At 38.1% G+C, this 22,854-nt stretch overlaps 1 protein-coding gene across 2 annotated transcripts in view; it reads left to right on the top strand.

The window, feature by feature from the left end:
• LOC107705691 (protein SOGA1-like) overlaps nucleotides 1-22,854 on the top strand; it is a 49,980-nt gene that overhangs the window by 15,681 nt on the left and 11,445 nt on the right. For both annotated transcript variants that reach the window (XM_016509091.1, XM_016509090.1), the window contains exons 4-6: nucleotides 18,922-18,984; nucleotides 19,639-20,952; nucleotides 22,115-22,243. In XM_016509091.1, coding sequence (XP_016364577.1) covers nucleotides 18,922-18,984; nucleotides 19,639-20,952; nucleotides 22,115-22,243 — 1,506 coding nt within the window. The remainder of the gene's footprint in view (nucleotides 1-18,921; nucleotides 18,985-19,638; nucleotides 20,953-22,114; nucleotides 22,244-22,854) is intronic.

Genomic DNA, 22,854 nt, shown 5'->3' with positions numbered 1-22,854 from the left:
GGCAGACGAACTTAGAGTGGTTACAATCATCCGGGTTTAAATCACGCTCAAATTGATTTGATTTTGATGTAATATTTACACTGAAGCTCGCAAGCGGCTATGGTAAGGGACATGACGTTTCCTAAAACAAAATCAAGACTTTGTAAAAGAGCATAATAGGACCCCTTTAATAAACTTACATCAAGTTCCTGATAAGAATTGCCTGTACATTATTTTTGACTTCTATAGACATATTTCATCTGTTCTATCACTACAAACATGGATCAGCAGTTCAGCACCATTTAGGCGCACAAATGTTTTCACATCGTCTCCAAATTAGTATATTTCTGCAACAATGGCACACTGTAAAACATTTTTGTAATTTTTACAGAAAAAAAACTAAAAAGAGGATACAGTTAAAACTTCTCTACCTGGTTAACTGTAAGTTATCATACATATCGCATAATATGTAATTTTACTGTAAAATACTGTAAAATTTGTATTTTTTACCAGTAAGAATTATGGTAAAAAAAACAGTACATTCCCAGAATCCCTTGTGTGAAACATCACATTTGTTTATTTTATTTTATTTTATTTATTTATTTTTAATAGTTTTTTTTCTTCTTTTTCTTTTTGTTTTTTGTTAGGGTGTTTTGTGTTACAGAAAAATAAACACTCAAAATGAAAGCTTGCTGATATAGGCTTTTTTTAATCTAGATAAAACTCCACCCCAAAAGTCCTCTTTTTTCCAGTCCTACAAATGCTTTTCAATCTCGTTATACTCCATCCCTGTTTCTCAAACTCTCTCTCAATACTTCGTTTAACACGCAACCAGTATCGATCGGTAGTACAGCTGGCGTGAAGTCTGATTAGGGTGATTAGGTTCACATGTCTACTGCTGCTGGGAGTGTAAGAGGGTGTGTTTGTGTGTGTTTATGGCCTTCTGATGGTGGTCGCTATGTGGAGGGGCTGTTTTATAGGGGCTGTTTTACAGGTGTTTAATGGGCTTCAGTACAGTAAAAGGTTAGGATAAGAGCACAACCTTATTACTGCTGTTTCTTTCTCCAAATATGCATTCATACTCATAGCTCATGTGTTCATTTATCATTCAGAGCCCAATGTGTCTCACATATTAATGGGATTATCCATATACAGCTTATTTGTTGATCCAGAGCCCTTCTAGACTGTGCTAGAGGAAACAGTCCTGACGGAATCTTTATTTATATTTTTCAGGAAGCTGCTATCTTTGTTTTGTTCTGAAGGAGAAACCCTGAGAAAGAAAGGAAGTGCAGGGTCACTGAAGCAGGCTTCATTAACTCAATGTCAGCCACTCTGACGGAAACAAACACTAGATGTAGAAAACGCTATCTTTGAGACAGACAGTCAACGGAGTCATGTGTCAGGGCTATTTAAACTTTAAAACCCTCGCTTGCCTTGTCGTGAAAAGCTTGGGAATATTCAGAGATCTCCAAAAACTCCCTGAAAGTTTGAGAGATGATGTGGGATTCAGCAGATGGTCATGTAACTCTGTTTTTGCAGAACTAGAGTAATGAAATGCTGACCCGCTGACTCACAGACTATTTGACGATTACGAGAACAGTCATAGGTCAGTAAGCACAGTGCTATGAGCTTTTATAAGAAACCATTTCCAGATAGATGCACCTTGTCATTTCAAGACAAATTGATTTACTTTTCCCTTACAGTGGCTTTACCATGGTACAGTGATGGTGTTGGAAGGTACTGAATGAGCAATATATTCATGTACAATGGTCTTTACATGGTATACTCTAAGGTACCTTGAAGATACTAATGGTACATAAATGGTCCAATAACCCTGGTAGAACGTCCTGTACCATGATACTTTGTAGTTCTTGTTTGTGTGGTTATAGTGTTGTATTTCAAATTGCCCTATTCTGTCTATTATAATACTATTCAGTGAATTAGATTCATTAACGCACAATGCACACAGTCATAATAAAGTGAGTGTTCTCAGACTCTGAGATATTTTTGAGATCAGTGAAGATAAAAAGATATTTACAATATCCAGTTTTCATTGTATCCGATATTTACATTGCTCTAAATAACACAAAGGCAGGCACAATAGCTGCTGGTTTGTGAGGTCTTGAGGCTGGGAAGGCTTGGCAGCTGTGTTTGCTGTGTTTCTCTGTATTGTACGGTCTGACCTGTACAGCAGCATCAAAGCACATGGCATCCGAGGTTTTGTACTGGTTTGGAACATGATGGGAAAAATAGAGAATAAAAGCAAGTGAGAATCACACACATATACACTCACACACGTGTGACCTGGATAGGTTTATTTTCTCAAAAACCAAGAAGTCCTTTGTGAAAAAGCACACTTAAGCATACTTTTACATAGTACTTATTGCATAAATAATATATTTTAATATAATATACTTAAGTGTGAACTGACTGTAATGTTTTTGGACACATAATTGCATGTTAATTGCTGTAAAATTAAAATACATTATAGATTAAATTTATTTAAATGCAGTAAGTTGAACTTTAAAGTAAAGCTTCAAATCACAATTAATACAACTAAACGCACTTCTTTTTCACAAGGGGTATTATTCATGTTCTTAGCACAGAGATTACTACTTGGAGTTAGGAGTTTGTCCAAATTTCTACTGAATGATTATGAGCATAAAGAGTAATATTGAGGTTTGCCTTAGCAAACACCAATGTTAATATTGTACCTGTATTCCTGTATTACAGGAAGTGCAACCAACCCCTGGTTTAATCTGACACACATCCTCATACAGATACATGTTCTTTCCTCAGGGAGTGAGAGGTGATTTCATGCTCTAGTAAAGGTTTGCATGAAAAAAGGAACATACTACACAAGACACGCAAGGCTGAAGCATGCAAAGCTCATGAACACACACATTCAGGCCTGGACTGCACTACTGTATATAGGTTAAACTACAGCCATATACACACTGATATTAATAAGAAATGTTTCTTGAGCAGCAAATCAGCATCTTAGAATGATTTCTGAAGGATCATGTGACACTGAAGACTGGAGCAATGATGCTGAAAATTCAGCATTATATATAAATGTAATAATAATTGTAAAAATACAGTAAATTACATTTTAAAATATATTAAAATAGAAAACAGCTATTGTACTGTATTTTTAATTAAATAAATGCATTACAAAATCTTACCAACCCCAAACTTTTGAACAGTATTGTAATTTCTAAACAAATTAGCTAAACCAAGTTTTACATTTTTTTTCTGGCTTGTCATACACACTTCTACAGCCTTTATGCAAACTAAAGGCAAGAGCAGATGCCTGTGTGCATGACATCTTCTCATGTTCACATACAGGACTAGACTGATTGACTGGTGTTGTTATTTGTCATTCATCATGTCTTCCACTTTTTCTTTTTTGAGCCATTTAATGCATAAGAGCTATTTTTGAATGACAGATCAACAAACCCAGTGGAAGTGTTGGTCAGGTTAAAAAAAGGGTCTGTGATATTAGTGCTTACATGATCTGACATTAAAAGTCACTGTAGTAGGATTTAGATTTGCACATTTAAATGAAAGCCATTATCTGTCTTTAACCAAGGCTCTGATGTTATACGAACACTTATTAGCTCTGTATGTGTGTGCATGTTTGTACACATCAGACAGAGAGCTTGTAATCTCCAACTGCTTCCACTTGAGAATTACACGACTGAACAAATGGCACAGGCAAAACAAACAATAAGAGGATGCTGGGAGGGAGGGAGGGAAGGAGGGAGGGAGTTAGCGGCAAGCTCTTTTTTATGGAGCTCAGCACTATGCAGAACTGACAGACAAAGAAAGCGCAGAAAGGGAAATGTGTGTGATTGATGTCTGGACCCTTAAGTCTGATAGACACACATACAGAAACACATATAATGCAGCTAGAGGTTATTAGATTTGATAGTGACAATGCTGCAGCGCATGTAGGTAATTTATAAAACCCATGCACACACACAAAACACACATGCACACACCAACTGGCTGGTCTATTTCTGCTTTTAATGGCGGTGTAATTGAGTTGTTTCCTGGATACATCTCCACACAAACTGCATCAGGTGAGCAGCATGTCATGTATTAAGATTGTGGCTGTGGAAACCAGCTGAGGTCAGCTGTTTGAAAGAAGTTTAGCATGTCGGACAAGATTAGATCTGTCAGGTTCCCTGCTGTGACAAGCTTTGAAATACTGTCCAGACAAGTACATACTAACTAATCTGTGTGAATAGTTTACTTTAATTTTATTTCTTTTTGTTATTATTGCTTAATGCTAGTGGCATATTTTTGGAAAGTTTGGTATCAATAATATATATTTTAATACTTTTATTCAGCAAGAATGCATTCAATTGTTCAAAAGTGACAGTAAAAACATTTATAATGTTACAAAAGATTTCTTTTTCAAATAAATGCTGTTCTTTTGAACTTTATCAAAGTATCATGATGGTTTCTACAAAAATATTATGCAGCACAACTGCTTTCAACATTGATAATTATAAAAAAATATTTCAAGCAGCAAATCAGCATATTAGATTCATTTCTGAAGGATCATGTGACACTGAAGACTGGAATAATGATGCTGAAAATTCAGCTTAACATGAGAATAAATTACATTTTAAAATATATTTAAATAGAAAGTTATTTTAAATTTTAATAATATTTCACAATATTACTATATTTTTGATCAAAAAATGCCTTGGTGAAAATCATTAAAAAATAAATAAATAAAAATTACTGACCCCAAACTTAAAAAAGGTATTTTACAACCTTAAATAGGAGCTATAAGATTTAGAATCAGTTGAAAGGGCTAGCTTTTTCTCACAAAGAGCTTGTATTGATCTACAGTGCTATTTCAATTGGGTCATGCAGCTCCCGTCCACTTGTGTTTCTCAGGACTGAGGTTAAATGAATTTCATTTGCAATGCTATTGATAAAAAGTCAATATTATTGAATCAAGTCATTCAATACAATACATTCATTTTTGTATATATATTGTTTATAATGTGTGAGATGTTAAAAAGTGAAATAGAAGCGTTTGTTCATACAGAAGACGAGTCCTTACTCCTGCTACCAGATTTACACGTTTAGGCCTTTACATTAGGGATGCACCGATATGAAAATGTAGGACGATACCGATACCCGATATTTCTTTAAATATGAAAGCCGATAACCGATATGTTGGCCGATAAATCTAAATCCAAATTTTTATATAATTCTTAAAAGCCTGATTACCAAAAAACTCTCACCATTAAAAGGCATTAAACACTTCAACATAAATCAAACATAAAGCAGCCATAGGCTACGTCCACACGAAGCCAGAGCTTTCCCTATCTGATCTTTTTTTTCCCCTCGTCTCAAGAAATATCTGCGTCCACACGAAACCACAAAACCGACACAAAACGCTGTAGTATACATGCCAGACCAGCATGTGGCGCTATAATTCTGCCACAGAGATACACTAAAAATGGAGAAGAAAACTTGGTCTATGCGCATAAACCTTGCGTGTGGTATACAAACGAACATGGAACAATACATTTATTAATCTGTGTTAATGTTAGTTAATAAAAAGAAAATCGTTCAGTGTTTGTTCATGTTTTTGTTGCTATTACGTGACATAGCGGTGTCTGACTAGGATTGAATCAAGTCATTCAATACAATACATTCATTTTTGTATATATATTGTTTATAATGTGTGAGATGTTAAAAAGTGAAATAGAAGCGTTTGTTCATACAGAAGACGAGTCCTTACTCCTGCTACCAGATTTACACGTTTAGGCCTTTACATTAGGGATGCACCGATATGAAAATGTAGGACGATACCTATACCCGATATTTCTTTAAATATGAAAGCCGATAACCGATATGTTGGCCGATAAATCTAAATCCAAATTTTTATATAATTCTTAAAAGCCTGATTACCAAAAAACTCTCACCATTAAAAGGCATTAAACACTTCAACATAAATCAAACATAAAGCAGCCATACAAATAGTAGCACTACAATAGTAGCTGAAGAGTTCAGAGAAGAATGAACACCATTAAACTGAAGCACTTTGTTAGCGGGTTAATTATTCTATATGAGAATCAGGTCTTTATACAACATAAACATAATATTATAAATTATATATGCACAAAAAGAAATGCACAAGTGAACTCGAACTAAGTTACGCGCTAGTCAGATGTGTAGGCTTAACTCCTGGACGCGCTCTTGGTTCTTCCCATAACAACATGCTGAAACACGGCAAATAAACCCAAAGAATTCACAATTTTTTTATTACGGTAATATTCTCTTTATAATGTTATGTATATGACATTTCTAATTACAGTTATTAATGTTGTGCATTGCTGTTCGAGCTGCGTGCGCTGAAGCTGAACAGCTGAATGAACACCGTTAAACTGAAGTGCTGCCAGCTTATTTAACTCAAGGAAACGCATCGTATATGAGATTAATCAGATATGAATACAACATAAACATAATATTACAAATTATATATGTACAAAAAGACACAAATGCACAAGTGAACTCGAACTAAGTTACGTGCTAATCAGAATGTGTAACTTCTGTTGTGGATGCGCTCTTCCCGCAACGACGTGCTGAAACACAGAAACCAAACTGAAATAATTCACAACGTTTTATTATAATAGTGTTCTCATTATAATGTTATATATATGACAGTCCCAATCATAGTTATTAATGTTGTGCGCTGCTGTTTGAGCTGCGTGCGCTGAGCTAAAGATGATCACCAGCGAACTGAAGCCCTCTATTAGCTTAACCAAACGCATTCTATATGAGATAAATCAGATTTATATGTATAAAATAAACAATATTACAATGTACAATTGCACAAATGGCTGTAAATGCACAAACGAACTTAACTGTGCTAGTCATGAAGGTGTAGATCCGTTGGATGCGCTCTTCCCATAACAATGCGCTGAAACACGGGCGAATAAAGATTCCATAACATTATTTTACAGTAGCTAATGATCTCATTATAATATGACAGACTTGCACTGCACATGTTTCAGTTCACTGTATTTTCCTTTTCGAAGTGATTCCAATAATATTTCAAGCAATTAAAAACCATCATGGTGAACAGCGCACATCTGAATTGTCTCTGCAGGAAATAATGCATTATTTATCGGCTTTAAGATATCAGCCAAATTCTCTTATCGGTTCAATAACAATAACAGAAAAATTAACATTTATCGGCCGATACCGATATGGTGGCCGATATATCGTGCATCCCTACTTTACATCATTGCACAACACAAGTAGCGCCTCATTTCCTCTGATCAAATTCACAGGACTCTTAGGTGAAGCTAAGTTGTTAGATCTCAGATCCTCCGCTTTCTTCCTAATCAGGCCAGTAAGGTGTTGCAGGGGCGGATTTAGTGAATTGGGGGCCCTAGGCAAAATATAGGAATGGGGCCCTATGCATTTGCACACATTTACTTAGGCTACGTCCACACGAAGCCAGAGCTTTCCCTATCCAATCTTTTTTTCCACCTTGTCTCAAGAAATATCTGCGTCCACACAAAACCACGAAACCGACACAAAACGATGTAGTATACATGCCAGACCAGCATGTGGCGCTATAATTCTGCCACAGAGATACACTAAAAATGGAGAAGAAAACTTGGTCTATGCGCATCAAATGAACATGGAACAATACATTTATTAATCTGTGTTAATGTTAGTTAATAAAAAGAAAATCGTTCAGTGTTTGTTCATGTTTTTGTTGCTATTACGTGACATAGCGGTGTCTGACTAGGGGTGAGACGTGAGCTGATGACGTCACCGTTTCAGAAAATATACGGATTCGCTGTCCACACGAAAACGCAAGGGCGTCGTTTTCAGATTTATCCACTCTGGGACCCGGTTTAAAAAAATATCGGTTTCACTCTCCCAAAACGCTGGATCCGTCTGGACGAAACACCTATACAATACAAAATGTAAGCGTATACAGCTAAGCGCGTCTCCGTGTGGACGGGGCCTTAGATCAACCTTGAGGTTCCTTTTTTGTTGTGATGCTTGCAGCTGCATAATGGTGCCCCATTGTTGTGTCCAATGTTTCTACTTTTTTCATGTACATGCTATAATGGCTTTCTTTTTTATGTTGTAGACCACAAAATAGCAATTGATTTACAGTTGAGATACAGGTTTTCGCAAAAACAAGATCAATTATAAAATGATAAACCTCACAATTGAGCCTTTAAACCATTTTTTTTTTTTTTTTTTTTAAGAAAAGGGATGAGTCAGATGTATAAATTATTCTCTTAATTTAAAAAGGGGTTATGTGGGTGGATTTTCATATTGGTCTGAATAAAAACAGCAGACTGGATTATTGAAAATGAACATACATTCTCTGCCAACAGGAGGTGCTTCATTACACCAAATACACAACATAATGTTATTTTTAGCAACGTCATATGCCCCCTTTAATTACAGCTTCAGATGCATGATGTTCATTTGCTACAGGCAGGATACACAAAAAGCACTTTCATCGTGGACATGCAGATGGTTGTCGTGGTAATAAATACCGTAAAGAGCAACCGTCCGCGTGTCTGCACTTAATGTGCATCTCGTATATGAAAAGCATTTTAGGGGGCCCTTGGCTTTTTGGGCCTAAGGCGGTGGCCGACCTTTACCTAATGGGTAAGTCCGCCCCTGAGCTGTTGCTTTGATTTTGAGTATGAGACGGATCTGATATAAAACTTGTCTACTCACATCCAGGCTCCACACAACTCCACGTCCTGTGAACCTCATCTGGGTCAACCAACAATCTTTCACTTTCATGACGCACACACTGAGTGCTATAGAAAAGCATGCACATGCACTTTGCTGCATTGATTTATATAGAGCATGGATAACAGTCTTCGCTTCATTGCCTTTGCATAAGACTAACTATCAATAATCATCTGTGTCTGTACACCTCACTGATCTGTTAAAGGGTTATTCATTATGGCTTGTTGGAATCTGCAGACTCTTATTATTTTAGCACGTTCAAAAATGGGAATCCTGTGGTTTAAATATAGATTTATGAGTCATCGTAAAATGTGATGGGTTCATTACAGACAAAGCTCCTAAATTGCTTTTGGAGAAGCGCTGTGTGTGTGAAGTGTGATTGTAATTAGGATCTTCTGTTTTAGATATAATGGCTTGAGAAGTGAGCAGAGAGTGAGATTGATTACTTAATCACATCAGAATTACACTTTCAGTGATTCTCTTCAGCAAAATGGTTTTATTACTGCAGCCCAGTGACCTGCTCACCTTATCAATGTAATCTGTATAGACCAATAACCTGAGGTGATATGGCCAGCAGAAACTACAGCTCTATTAGAATGGAGTATTACTGTAGTCCTTACTACATACCAGATTCAGAAAAAAAAGCTGAAAGTGACCCTGGAATTCAAAATTTTGTATAGGCCTTACACACACACACAGAAGAAAAATGCCCCAGAAAATCAGCTCAAGGCTGAAAATACATTGCGTTGTGGTGGGATTCAGTATTACCCCCAGTTTTCTCTGCGTGTGCACAGTATACTAATATATTTACTGCATGCCTTGAGTTACAGTACAACTGAACTCCTTATACCAGCAGGCATACTGATTCATCATGCTATCCTTATACCAGCATGCATACTGATTCATCATGCTATCATACTGAATTCATACTCCAGTTTGTTCAGCCAATGCAGTTCAGTGGTATTTGACAACAAATCCATTCAATACTGATTGAGGTGCAATGTATTTGTTGTTTTATGTACTATAGACCATTATCTTCATTAATAGAGAAAGGCCATTGTTTAACAAGTCATTAAATGGCTCACAATCTAATTACATAGCTCTTGGATAAATCGTTCTGGTTTATATGACTGTTGTCTATTGAAACAGATTAGTGAATGTTGCTCCATATTGACCATCTAAATGCTTGACCATTACAATAATCTAATAATTATTTTCCAATAGCTTGCTGCGACATTATCTAAAACATTTCCCTCTGAGCTTTAACGGTAATCACAAATCAGCTGAATGTAAATGTAATTGCCCCTGTCTTCTTCACCCATCACCAACTCTGTAGCTGTCTCAATGCGCATCTAACAGTCAATGGCTTCTCTGCATCAGTGATCTAATTTTGTGCTTGAGATAAGTTAGTGAACCATAGAAATTTTTTTATATATAAAGTCTCCTCAAGGGGTTTGTTAGCATTGCTAGTATGCCATAACTACACTACCTGACCCCTTATAACATCCACTGACCCTATCTGTGTATTTTGACTAAACAATTTTTGGTAAGCATATAAATCAATAATACTTACATTTTATATTATAGCAGCAGTTTGACCATTTCGCAAATGTCTGTTTTTGATCATAATCATAATGCATTTATGGCTCAAATCAGCCTGGCTGCAGAATTGAGTGCGATTTCAAATCACCTACTTCCATGGAGATCCTGCTCCAGCCAAACAATTGCCATTGAGATGAATGGGATTGTTTATGGATGGCTTTCTCCAGGACCTCCCTCCCATATCCTATGATAAATGAAATTGAAAAGAAAATTGAATCGAGTCGGAGATGTGCTCTAGTTCAGGACTTGTACAGACTGACTGCTAATGCAAAAGTGAAGAATAGACCATTCAGAGGTCTACAAACCTACAAACTTTACCCATATATTTTCATCCTTTGTTATGCTTGTAAACTGAGGAATCTGACCTATTTCGGTCTTTTCCACAGATTCCAAAAACCTCCTCCAAATTCAGCCTCCCTCTCTGAACGGCAAATGTCATCCTTAATACAAATGAGAGAACAAAGTGAGCAAAGAGCGGAATGTTTGGAGAGTTTTCATCCACCAAGAGCGCATGCGGTTCGCAACCTGACATGCTAATGAGCGTCAAGTGCTTGCTATTCGCTCGAACAAGCGCATGGGCTCCCTGATTGAATTCCTCTGAAATGGGAGGGCGAGATAAAAAGACAAAGAGCAGTTTATGTGGCTGTGGGGAGCTGGATGTTTCTCTCCCATTACAACGTTAGAAACGTTAGCAGGAAATGAGGACAGATATTCGATCCAAAGCTTTGGTGGTATCTAGGACAGGTCATAGATGAAGGGGCCAGTTCTTTCAGGCTGATTCTAAATAGGTTTATAGTCTCATCGATGTAAATGTTGAGAAATGTAAAGATTGTCATATCTATGGAAAGAAATTGTATCTTTTTAACATGGTCTTTGTTTCAATTTTCTCTGAGTTTACAGATAAATAGATCTTCTGACAGTGGCTACGTTTACATGCACAATTTTTGGTTCAATCGGACTGAATTCATTCTGATTGATGAATCTGAATGTAGTGTTTACATGAATGCTCAAATCGGAATAGATTTTTTTGACATGCGCACACTGCAAAAATATAGTTTCTCACTGTTTGCACATAATAACCACTCTTCTACACGGTTTCTTTATTTGTTTTTAACAGCAGAATTAATATTTATCCATTTATGGATAAATCCCGTGCTGCTCATATTTATCACGCAAAAAAAATGCCCCTCCCCGCGCCCAAATTTGGTTGCCTGTGGATGAGAATCCAAAACAAGGACTGGTGGGAGGTTGTCCTGCTCCACTTCACAGTTGCCGAGTGAAAGGAGAGTTTTATAATGACAGGACACGCATTTATACAACACTTTATTCAAAAGGAAGAACCGCTCGTTCCACGCGTCATTCGTCATTATGCTATTTCTGCATCATTGCGCATGCGCAGTCCTTTCAGTTTCGGGGTTCAATCCGATCGAGTGTTTACATGCACTCTCAATCGTATTAGAAAAGGAATAAACCACCCACTTCAATCCGATCGAAATTTCATTCCGATCGAGCTCAATCGGATCGATTAAGGTGTTTACATGAAGGCTTTTCAGTCCGATTGAGCCATCAATCCGATTACAAACGGGTTATTTGGTTGCATGTAAATGTAGCCAGTGTTTTCTGGATATTTCCCTAATGTAAGACAAACTGACTGCTTTTGATTGCTGTGTCAGTGGTGTTAATGAGAAACAGGCTGCTGTAGTTAGATTTGATTGGCCCACACTTAGGAGCAATTACTTCATGTTCAGTACAGGTGTGATTCACCACCTCTTTCTTCTCTGTTTCTCAGTCATTAATCTTTTGAATCAAATGGCACAAAACGCACCGTTTTCAGTGATGGCCAACTGTCAAGCAGAAATTCACAGGTCTGCATCCTGTTATATTCATGACATGGTTGATCAGGTCTGCAGTGTTTTAATTAATGCTTCAATTTTTCCATTTGAATGTTGAAATTATTGATATATGGAAACAGTGGCAATGGAGTGCCCTCAAGGAAGGAAGTAAAAATTAAGGGATAATAGAAAGAAAGGGAGATGTTGTGGTGGTGCCAATTTTTAATTTTATTTATTTTTTAGTGTGCATACAACAGAAGTTTAGAGATTGAACTCTCACAAGCCAAAGAGAAAGAAAGAAAGAGGCAGAACGGACCTTTTCATATGCTACAGCCCCATTAATAATGTGTTCATGTAACAGAACGAGATTGAAGGACACAGTGTTCCTCAACTCATGTGACCTTTATGTCTTTGCTCTACATGCTCTACAATGCATCTGTGCTGATGCAAGTGCTGAATAAGGAATATATATATATACACAGGTGCATCTCAATTTCAAAGAAAAATCTTAACTGTATTGAGATGCACCTGTATGTGTATATATATATATATATATATATATATACTATTATAAAAAAGTTTGGGCACAGTTAAGATTTTTCTTTGAAAGAAGTCCATGGTTTTATTCAGCAAGTATGCATTAAATTGATCAAAAGTGACAGTAAAAACATCTATAATGTTTGAGAAGATTTCTATTTCAAATACATGTAAATTCTGTTCGATTGAACTTTCTATTCATCAAAGAAAATGATTTTGTGCACCAAATCGACATATTAGAATGATTTCTGAAGGAAATGATTTCCATCCATCACTTCTCAGTTCTGTTTCCCACACACACTCATATCTGCGTTTCCCTCATGGGCCTCAGGACGTCATGTGTAATTATAAAAGTGTTTCCCAGCTCTAATTAACACTCAGCCTGATAAGCATGTAAAAGAACCGTCCCGCTCACGGGTTGACAGAAGCACATGTCACTCTTCTTGAGTGCGAGAAAGCTGGAGGCAAACGCTGCTACATGCCAAAACTTTATCCTGAATAAGTAATCCAAGAACAGGATGAGCCCAATATGTGACACATTGTGTTCACATTGGTAAAACGGCAACAGTGATTTGATGACAGATGCAAGCAGCAGAACCTGGCAGAAAGAGAAGCTGCATGCACCTGTGTGTGCATGAAGGAATAAGTGTATGTGCTCCATTAGGACTCCATTGAACGAAATGTATCTGCAAACTAGGGCTGAGCGATATAGCTAAAAAATTTATCAACGATATAATGTTTCATATCGTTCGGTATCGATAATTATTGACATTTTTTATAACCTTTTTTAAAACAAAGAGCAATTTAACCACTGTATTTTTAAATTAGCCCAATTTATTGAGACAAACAACAAATATTTTTGGTTTTAACAGTCAAACACAAAATAAAAATTAAACAAATATCTAATTTCTAAAGTTTTATATGCAGATTAAATAGGTCTCAATGAATCTTTTGGCTTGTCTCCCGAGGCCACAGGAGGGCGCAATGAGCAAAATAATGCAGCACATTTAAATTGTCAACGCAAAGAAATAACTGTCTATAAAAAAATGTGCATTACGTCTAAATTAACTCGTATAAATCAAATATAATTTTGTAAATTGCATAAACAATTATGAACAAAACAGCATCATGTATTTATGCATTGCTTAATACAAAGAGCTGAATCGCCGATCACACAGATTGCATTTAAAAACATGAAAAGGAATAAACCTCCACGAATTCTTGACGTTTTTTTCTAAAAGTTTAAACTGAATGCAACAACGTCACTTACATCATCATCACCGCATCTCGTGCGCACTGATGACGCTCTCTGATGCACTCCTAACATTCAAATGCAAATGTTTATTTTAAATTCGACTAATATTAATTTTTTTATTCACAATCTCCTCATCACAGGCAGGCACAGCACTCAGTTCAGCTTGTGTTCGTGTTTGTGTGAGCTGTCTGCGTCACTCATAGTTTGTGCCTATATCGTGCACTATATCGATTTTTTTTAAATATCGTTATCGAAGAAGGTGTACCGTCGATAAATATCGATACCGTTTTATCACCCAGACCTACTGCAAACTAGGATTTTCCTTACTTTTTTTTAAATAATAGCATTTGATGCACATTGTATGTTTACTCTAATGTTCTGCATGCTCTAACGGTGTACATAGAGATTAGCCAATCACAACAGAGGTCATTTACATGTTGAGATCTTAAAGGTACAGTACCCAAAACAGCCTGTTTAACTTGAAGCATCACAGAGAGGTCACAGAGAGAAATCTCATATTATTATTCCAATACACCTTGGCTAACATTAAACAGGGTAAAAAATAACATGCTATAAAATGGCCTGTGACCATCTCACTCAAATGTCAGCATGTGGGTATAAGGATGGACAGAAGTAGGTTAAAGTGGATTCTGGTCTTGAGTTACCTCAGGTTAATGTAGACAGAAAAGCTGTGGACAGCTTTTGGATATAAAGAAGAATGGAAAAGTATTTGGGGAGAGCTGTAGACATTTTCACAGCTATAGTGTTTATCATTGCCATCCTGCTGTTGTGAACTAATAAATATTCTGTTGCTGTGGATCAAACCGACAGAATATCTAATTTCCTAATCATGTACAGAGGGACGGAATATGTGTGGGAAACACGCAGCACCTGCAGGCTCTTGGTTGCTTTATGAAAAATGCTGTGCTAATGATCTGGCTTTAGCACCCTTGTGTTTTAGTGCAGTTAGTAAGAGAGAAATCTGGTGAAGCGTGGTCTTTTTCTGCAGTTGCTTTGCCTGTTCGTGCAGGAGGAGAGGGGCCTCCTCATGTCAAATGGGTTTGAAAGGTTGTGATTTCCTGTTTTCCCTCTCCCAACTTCCTCCCCCCATTTATTCATCAATTTGTTCCATTGAACTCTACAGTGGAACTCACAAAAGCCGTTGTCATGGGAACCCATTATAGTCTGGAACGGTTGGGGACTCGTGTCTCTGCGGTCTGGGAATTGAGAAAAAACATACAATGCGAAAATGGATTTACCACGGCCTCTCTCTCTGGTTATATCCAGCTTTTGGAGTGGTGTGCACTCCATCCAGCCTACTGGATGGACCCAGCCTAATTAGTATTTGCAATGATAAACATTTCACACAGTAGTATAATACTTTGCATGCTTCAATGCATTGTAGTCACAAGATGTTTTGCTTGTTGCATTATAAAAATCTAAACAATTAAGTAAAATATATTTATGTTATTTAGGGTGTATTAACACCTGTCTTGTTTGGTTCGATTGAATCAAACTCAAGTTCGTTTCCCCCCTTGGTGCGGATCGTTTGGGCAGGTGTGAATACAGCAATCGTACTCGAGTGCGGACCAAACAACCACACCGAGACCCAGCTGAAGAAGTGGTCTCGGTCCGCTTCCAAACGAACTCTGGTACGCTTGAGAATTTCTGTCCAATGAATGGATGACCTTAGCACACGTGTGACTTTGTTTACAATTTCTGGTTCACTTGCAAAAAGAGCAGTGTGAAAGCGAACCATACCAAACAAAAATCAACATTGTATTTGGTCCGGACCAAAGCACGTGAACTAGCGGACTTTCCTGGAGCACATATATTACATACAGTATATTTAATATAATCACAGGAGAGTCATATTGTGATATATATTGGTGTTATTTTGATTATTCGTGCAGCCCTACTAACATCACCTAAACACACTGCTCAGCCATTTTTATTCCTCTTGCCTTTTTGTCATGAAATTATTTTCATTCCCATAATAGATAATCTATCTACAACTTTACCAAGAGACACCTCTCCTCCCAGCTTTCTCTCTTTGTTACCTCTATTCTCATGAAAGGAAATGAAGTGTGATAACATGACATCATCTTATTCCTTACATCCTGTTTTGGAGGATAAGTGTGTTTCATAAGAATAAATCAAGCAGACACAAGATTAGGCCACGGCTGAATAGACCTGTGTGTGAGTTCTTGTTCTCAGAATTCCGTACCTGCATTAGGTTTCATGGTGTTGAAATTCAGGTAGCAATTCAGTGATCAGATGACAGACTACTTGGCTTGAGAGTTTTAACATGTGCTAGCAGTACAAAATTATGCAAAGATGAACATGAGTAAACGTTTACCATCATGTTTCTTATTAAAGTTGGCATGAAATGAAAATGTACTCTTTTTTCTAAAAGCATGTGATAGATCTTATTGCTAGCAATTCATCCATTTATGTTTCAAATTTTTTTTTTTTTAACTTGTGATGTATAATCCAAATGTCATAACTGGACCTTCCGGTGAAAACATTTAATTCTCTTAAAGCCGCCTCTGCAAGCTTACGTTCATCTGCCTCCACTTTTGAGTGCAACACCCACAATTTCAACATCTAATCCGAGCCAAGTCCCCTCCAAACATTTTATTTTTCAATAATATGTTACACTCAAATGTATGTCACAATGCGAAAGAAAAGATCTCTTGCTTCTTCATTTTCATCTTGACTTGTAGTTGCAGCATTTAGACCAGAAATGATCAGTTTTTGAACAAGTTATTGTTTTGTTGTTATTCCCATCATGTGAAAAAAAAATTAATCTGGAAGTTAGTCCATAACCTGTCCAAAAATGTTTTGCCACACCTGCCAGGGCCACTGAGTTTAGAAAATTTACAGACCATTATTATCTCTTACCAAGCATAAAATTGTGTTTTAGGTTCCTATACAGAGGAATTATTTATCTGTTCAATGGTGAAAGTGTCACCACAAGCTGAGTCAGTCTCTTTAGTAAAATTGCTTGTATTGTGATTTTGTTCCCCATATCTTCATGTTGGTTGCTTAATGCGAGGAATATTCCACATTCATGTTGCCACATGACTTCTGGACGGAAAAAACGTTTTTGCACTCCCTAGATAAACTTTGATGGTAAATCTTACACTGTTAGAAGAAACATGAGTCATGAAAGATTTTTTTACTCTATGTACATTTGTATATATGAAATAGTTGAAAGTTTGAGTATCAAAAAGAAAGAGACTCTGTTTGGGAAACACACTTCTATTGCATTAGAAAGGCAGAATTGCATCAGCCTTGCGAGTGGATGGAATTTTATCATAACTGTGTGGAGCGCCAGAGTAGGAAACACTCTTGAGTCACTAGAGTCACTGTGAGAGTGTTTGTGCTGGAGGAGTCATACACAGAAGAAAACCCCATTACATAGCATGTACAGTGGGTATAGAAAAGAATCACCCCCTTTTAAAATAATCACATTTTGTTGCTTTGCAGCCTGAAATGAAGACGGACACCGTTTTTGTTTTATCTAGCTGTATTTACTCAGTGTAACCTATAACATCCAAGTGAAAGATATAACACCAACATGTCAGAAATTATTATTTTTTTAAAAACAGAATCACTGAGTTGGAAAAAGAATCACCCACTTGTGTCAGTATTTTGTTGAACCACCTTTTGCTTTAATTACAGCCTTTAGTCTGTTGGGTTATGTCTCTACTTAACTTTCCACATCTAGACTTTGCGATATTTGCTCACTCTTCTTTGCAGAACTGCTCAAGTTCAGTTACATTTGATGGTGAGCATTTGTGGACTGCAGTCTTCAAAGTCATTCCACAGATTTTCAATGGGGTTTAAGTCTGGGCTCTGACTAGGCCATGCAAGGACATTCACCTTTTTCTCCTTCAACCACTGTGTGCTCAGTTTTGCTGTGTGCTTTGGGTCATTGTCATGTTGGAAGGTAAACCTTCTTCCCATTGACAACTTTCTGACAAAGGGGAACAGATTTTCCTCAAGAATTTGACGGTATTTTGCCCCATCCATTTTTCTTTGGATGGTAAGCTGTATTGGATTTCCGCCAGACATATTGTTTGGTGTTGAGGCCAAATAAGCTCAGTCATGACTGCATGTGTCCTTTCTTGAGGAATGACTTTTTTCTTGCAACCCTCCCGTACAAGCCACATATACACACTGTACAGACTTTACATGTTCGGCCCTTATGTACAAAGGCCAGTGGGATAAATGACGTTGCTATAATCTCATTATGTTCAGACTTCTTTCCCACAGACTCAGCAAACCACATTAAATCAAAATAAACAGTGGCACAAAAATGGTCGATACACTGTTAAGTCAATGCTTTCATTTTCTTTCAGCACAAATCTATTGATTTTAATGAAGTTTAGTGCCATTAAAAGCTGCATTGCCATTAACCTGTGCCATTCTGTCAGCCCACATAAGGCACCCAATCCTGTTTTTTTTTATTTTTTTTTTATGAATACAAACATGGGTGCATTTACATGATTTAGGGAAAAATTACACTAGAAGTTATCCTGCTTGATTTTTGCAATAAGGTACAAGAGGCTGTGCTATATTGTGAATATTGTGTACTTTCTCACAGCTGAAACCCTGTACTAACTAATCAGCATCCAGGACTCCCAACTTTTCATTTTACAATGTATCTGATAGCTCTCTCTCCTCCTCCTATCTCCATTTCCTGCAGTGGAGAAGTTTTTTTATCTCATGGAAACAATGAAATACCTCATGCTGTGATGTGTATCGGTTTAATTCCATGCTGGTTTGCTGCCAAATTATGATTTATGAGTGAAAATATCACAAAGAGAGAGATAGAAGTGATGGTGTGATATCAGAGTGGATATGCAGTAGGGAGGGGAGGATAACAAGAGTTATTCATTTTTTTTACACATTTTAAATTAAATTATCATCTTTTCCCTCTAGAACTCTTTGAAGAAGAGAGGTGCCAGACCAAACAACAAACCTGATAAAAAAGCATCGCCTCAGGTAATACACACTAATACTACAATACATTTGATGACTTAGTTTGCTTCAGTTGTGATATTATTACGATCTGAAAGAGGACTGGTAAAATAAAGCATTTATATCAGACTGTACTTTCAGAAGCAGGTATTATCAATTTAAAACTTTCATTGTCATTGTAATCCTATATGAGATCCTATAAGGGGTATCCATAAAACTCCTTCATATTTTCTCCTACCGGAACTTAAGAACTGAACCACAACATATCTGTCAATACATAACCTACAAAAACATGAGGCATCACAGTCATTGACGACAACTTTTTTGAGTTTTGAGAACATTTAAACATCTTAAGTTCAGATAATTTAATAAAATGGATCAAATAGACTGGAGTAGTTGTGTAGCATGACAAACGTGTGTCGCATTGGGCAATTTTTGGTGAGCCAGTCAAACAAGAGTGTTGTTTTGAAAACTTTGAAACCTGGTTCAAGATCAGCAGGTTTAACAAGCTGGTGCGGAGCCATATTTTCCATCAAGAACTTTGTGGAGCAAGGCCACTTTGGCCACTGGCTCCGGCACCAGCACTGTGGTGGTGGAAAAGGAGTATAAAGGGACAGCGTATTGTTTAATGTTGTAGTGGCTAATAGTTGTTTGTTCTCTGCAAATGTTCCTCTCCAGCCTCCAGAGGACAGTTCAGACCTAAAGTGCCAGCTTCACTTCGCCAAGGAGGAGTCGGTTCTCATGTGCAAGAAACTCACAAAGATGGTCAAAGACAACGAGGCCATGAGGGAGGAACTGGCAAAGTATTGTTCTCTGTACGGAGAGGTTGATGCCTCACTTACTGTCGAAGAGGTCGCCGATTCTCCTCACACCCGAGAGGCTGAGGTCAAAGTTCACCTGAAACTGGTGGAAGAGGAGGCGAACCTTCTTAGCCGACGGATCGTAGAGTTGGAGGTGGAGAACCGCGGCCTTCGTGCCGAAATGGACGACATGAAGATCCATGATTCCCCGGGTGGAGTCGGTGTCATGGGTGGAGTTGGAAGTCACCTGCTGCTTTCCACATCTGAGAATGTGATGGAGCTACAGCGCCACCTACAGTTCGTGGAAGAAGAGGCAGATCTGCTGCGGCGCTCCCTGATAGAAATGGAAGAGCAGAACAAGCTCTTGATGAACGAGCTCAACCACTACAAGTCCGAGCTTCCCACTGTCACTGAGATAGAGCTGTCGTCATCCACAACCATCACTTCACCCACGATCATTCCTGGTGCTTCTGAAGATGGAGGATCTGGTCTAAACGAAGCCAGCCATAAAGAACTACTTGCTGCCAGGCTTCAGATCACAGAGCTGAATGGCAAAGTAAAAAAGCTCCAGTACGAGAACCGTGTGTTACTGTCCAACCTTCAACGATGCGACTTGGCTTCCAACCAGGGCTCCGCACGTCCAGCGCTGGAGACTGATGCTGAAGCAGGGGACTCAGCTGAGTGCCTCCCCATCCAGGCGCACCGCGAAGGCCCGGTTGGTGACGAGCAGAATGATATTCTGGAGGAGAGGAATCTGAACGTTTCAGGAACAAGTCACACTCATACTGCTCAGTGCCTCAGCATAAAAGACCTTCTCGCCATCCGCGACCAGGCACAACTTGTTACCTCAGCTATTCAGCTTCTGACGTCACCCAACCCCTCCTGTATCTCACCAGACACCGTCTATCATAAGATTATGACAAATGAGTCTGCGGAACCGGTTCTACTGGAGAAGAGCCAGACCCAAAGCTCCACGCTGCCCCTGGTGGAGGTTCTGCATGGCAGACTGCAGTCCCTCCAGGCTCAGCTACAAGCGCTCAGTGAGAGGGTCGATGCCCTGGGGCAGCCCCCAGAGAGGGAGCTTGTGGAAGGGATGTCCCTGATGCCCCTGCTGTCTGAGGTAGAAGACCCTGCAGCAAATTGGTCATGCCCTGCAGATGCTCAGTTCAACCAGAACATGAACCAACAGAAGGTATGCACACAATCTCTTAGTCAAATATTCCCTCGCATCTTTATTCTTTGTTTTTTGCTTGGAGTTTTGTCTGTTTTTACCAGCAATTTTTCTTTTTGTTGCTTTGCTAGATCATTGAGTTGTATTTACACTGCCCTTTCCCTTAGAAAGGTTTGCTGACCACTAAAACAATGCATGCTTGTAGCGTGTTATAAGGCCTCATAGTGGATAGCGTTTAGGCCTCTAATGGAGTAGATAACTCAGATGAGACCCGATAGTATAGGTTTGTTGTTACTGTTTCCAATACATATTGGACCTGATTATTAAAGCAACCATAATAAGCAGGCCAATCCATGCATGTTAGCAAATAAGTGTAAAATCATTATTTGATATTCATAGATATTTCAAAATAAGATAATAGCTGAGAACAGGTCACCTAAAAATGAAAATTCAGTCATTATTTGCTCACCCTCATGTCATGCAAAACCCTGAGTTTCTTTCATCTGTGAAACATAAAAGAAGATATTGTGAATACTGTTTCAACTGTTTTTGTTCATCTAATGAAAGTCAGTAGGGTCCAATACAACACTGTTGTGGTTTTTCATTTTTCTGACACATTTGAGGTTTGAACAGGCATTCATTTAGGCTCCATTAGAGGCCCAACTCTTGAGATCCAATCCAGACTCTTCCCTTCCTCCTTCTCTCCTTCTTTTTCCTCACTGCATGGGCACCATGACCTGTGGTCGCTGCTACATTTCTTCCTTGGTTTTTCTTCTTCTTCTCCCTCTCTTTATGATTCCTTCGTTTCCCTCTACCCCATTTCTTGTTTCCTCCTCTTCAAACCAAAGATGATGCTTTCACTCCTTGTTGTTTTGTTTCTTTTTGCCATTTTGTCTTATACCACAATGACCAAACTGTTTTTCCTATGCATACTTTTCATTGTCTTATGATGTTTTATTTTCTGGTGTTGTTTTATGGGTATCATTATGCCTTTTTTCCGTGTTTCATTTGTCATTTTGTTTAAATATGTAAATAAATGTCTTTTTTTTTACCCACATTACACATCACCTTTTTAATTCCTTCATCATAATCCTCTTGATCTTGTCTGTCTTCTATCATGCTCGTCTTTTATTGTTGTTTTTTTGTTTTCCTTCATTAACTTGCCCATGCATGCATGCAACAGCCTGACTCTAGAGACCAGCCAGACTGTGAGGTCAAAGTTCACTCATGCAAGGCAGGGGACGAGAGCAACAGCCACAAAGACAGCAACAAAGAGGATGAATATGACTTAAAGGAAACAAACTCGGATCTGGTAAGGCACTAAAACATGTACACACAAAAACATTTCACTTCTGCTAGTGTCTTACAATTGAACACATAATGGCTCTGTTCTAAAACCCAGTGAACTGCTTGCCTAAAGGCGGGCGTACACGGTGCGATTTTTGCTGTCGTACGAGCTCGCAGGCGATTTTTTTTCTCTCGGGAGAAAATCGCAGATGCTCGCATGGTCGCGGCTCGTACCGTGTGAGAAGAATTACGGGCCGATCCGAGACGTTACGAGCACCTCCCGTCCTCCCGATAATTTTCAAACATGTCAAAAAAAATCGGATGCTGTCTGTTTAAATTCGTGGCGTATGTGCGGTTGAACGAGACGATTTGGCGATCCATCTGAAGTTGACCAATCAGAAGATGACAAAAACCATATTCTATAATCATTTTAGTTTAATTATACAGTTCTATGTTTTATTTGTTATTCCGAATGTGCCAAATTTGCCGTTCAGCTTTATGAATGAATATGCCTGTTGTATTTCCGGCAAAACGAGCAGAAATTCAGAAATGGCCTACTCCCTCGAGTTCTTTATGAAGAACAGAAAGTCCATGCTTTTCTCTGCTTTTCAGCCATTCTCTTTGCCATGTCCTGTT

Source organism: Sinocyclocheilus rhinocerous, unplaced genomic scaffold, assembly GCF_001515625.1.
Source record: "Sinocyclocheilus rhinocerous isolate Xijiao unplaced genomic scaffold, SAMN03320098_v1.1 scaffold263, whole genome shotgun sequence".
NCBI lineage: Eukaryota > Metazoa > Chordata > Actinopteri > Cypriniformes > Cyprinidae > Sinocyclocheilus > Sinocyclocheilus rhinocerous.
Note: the sequence above shows the minus strand (reverse complement) of the source record. Positions and strands in the feature narration are given on the sequence as shown.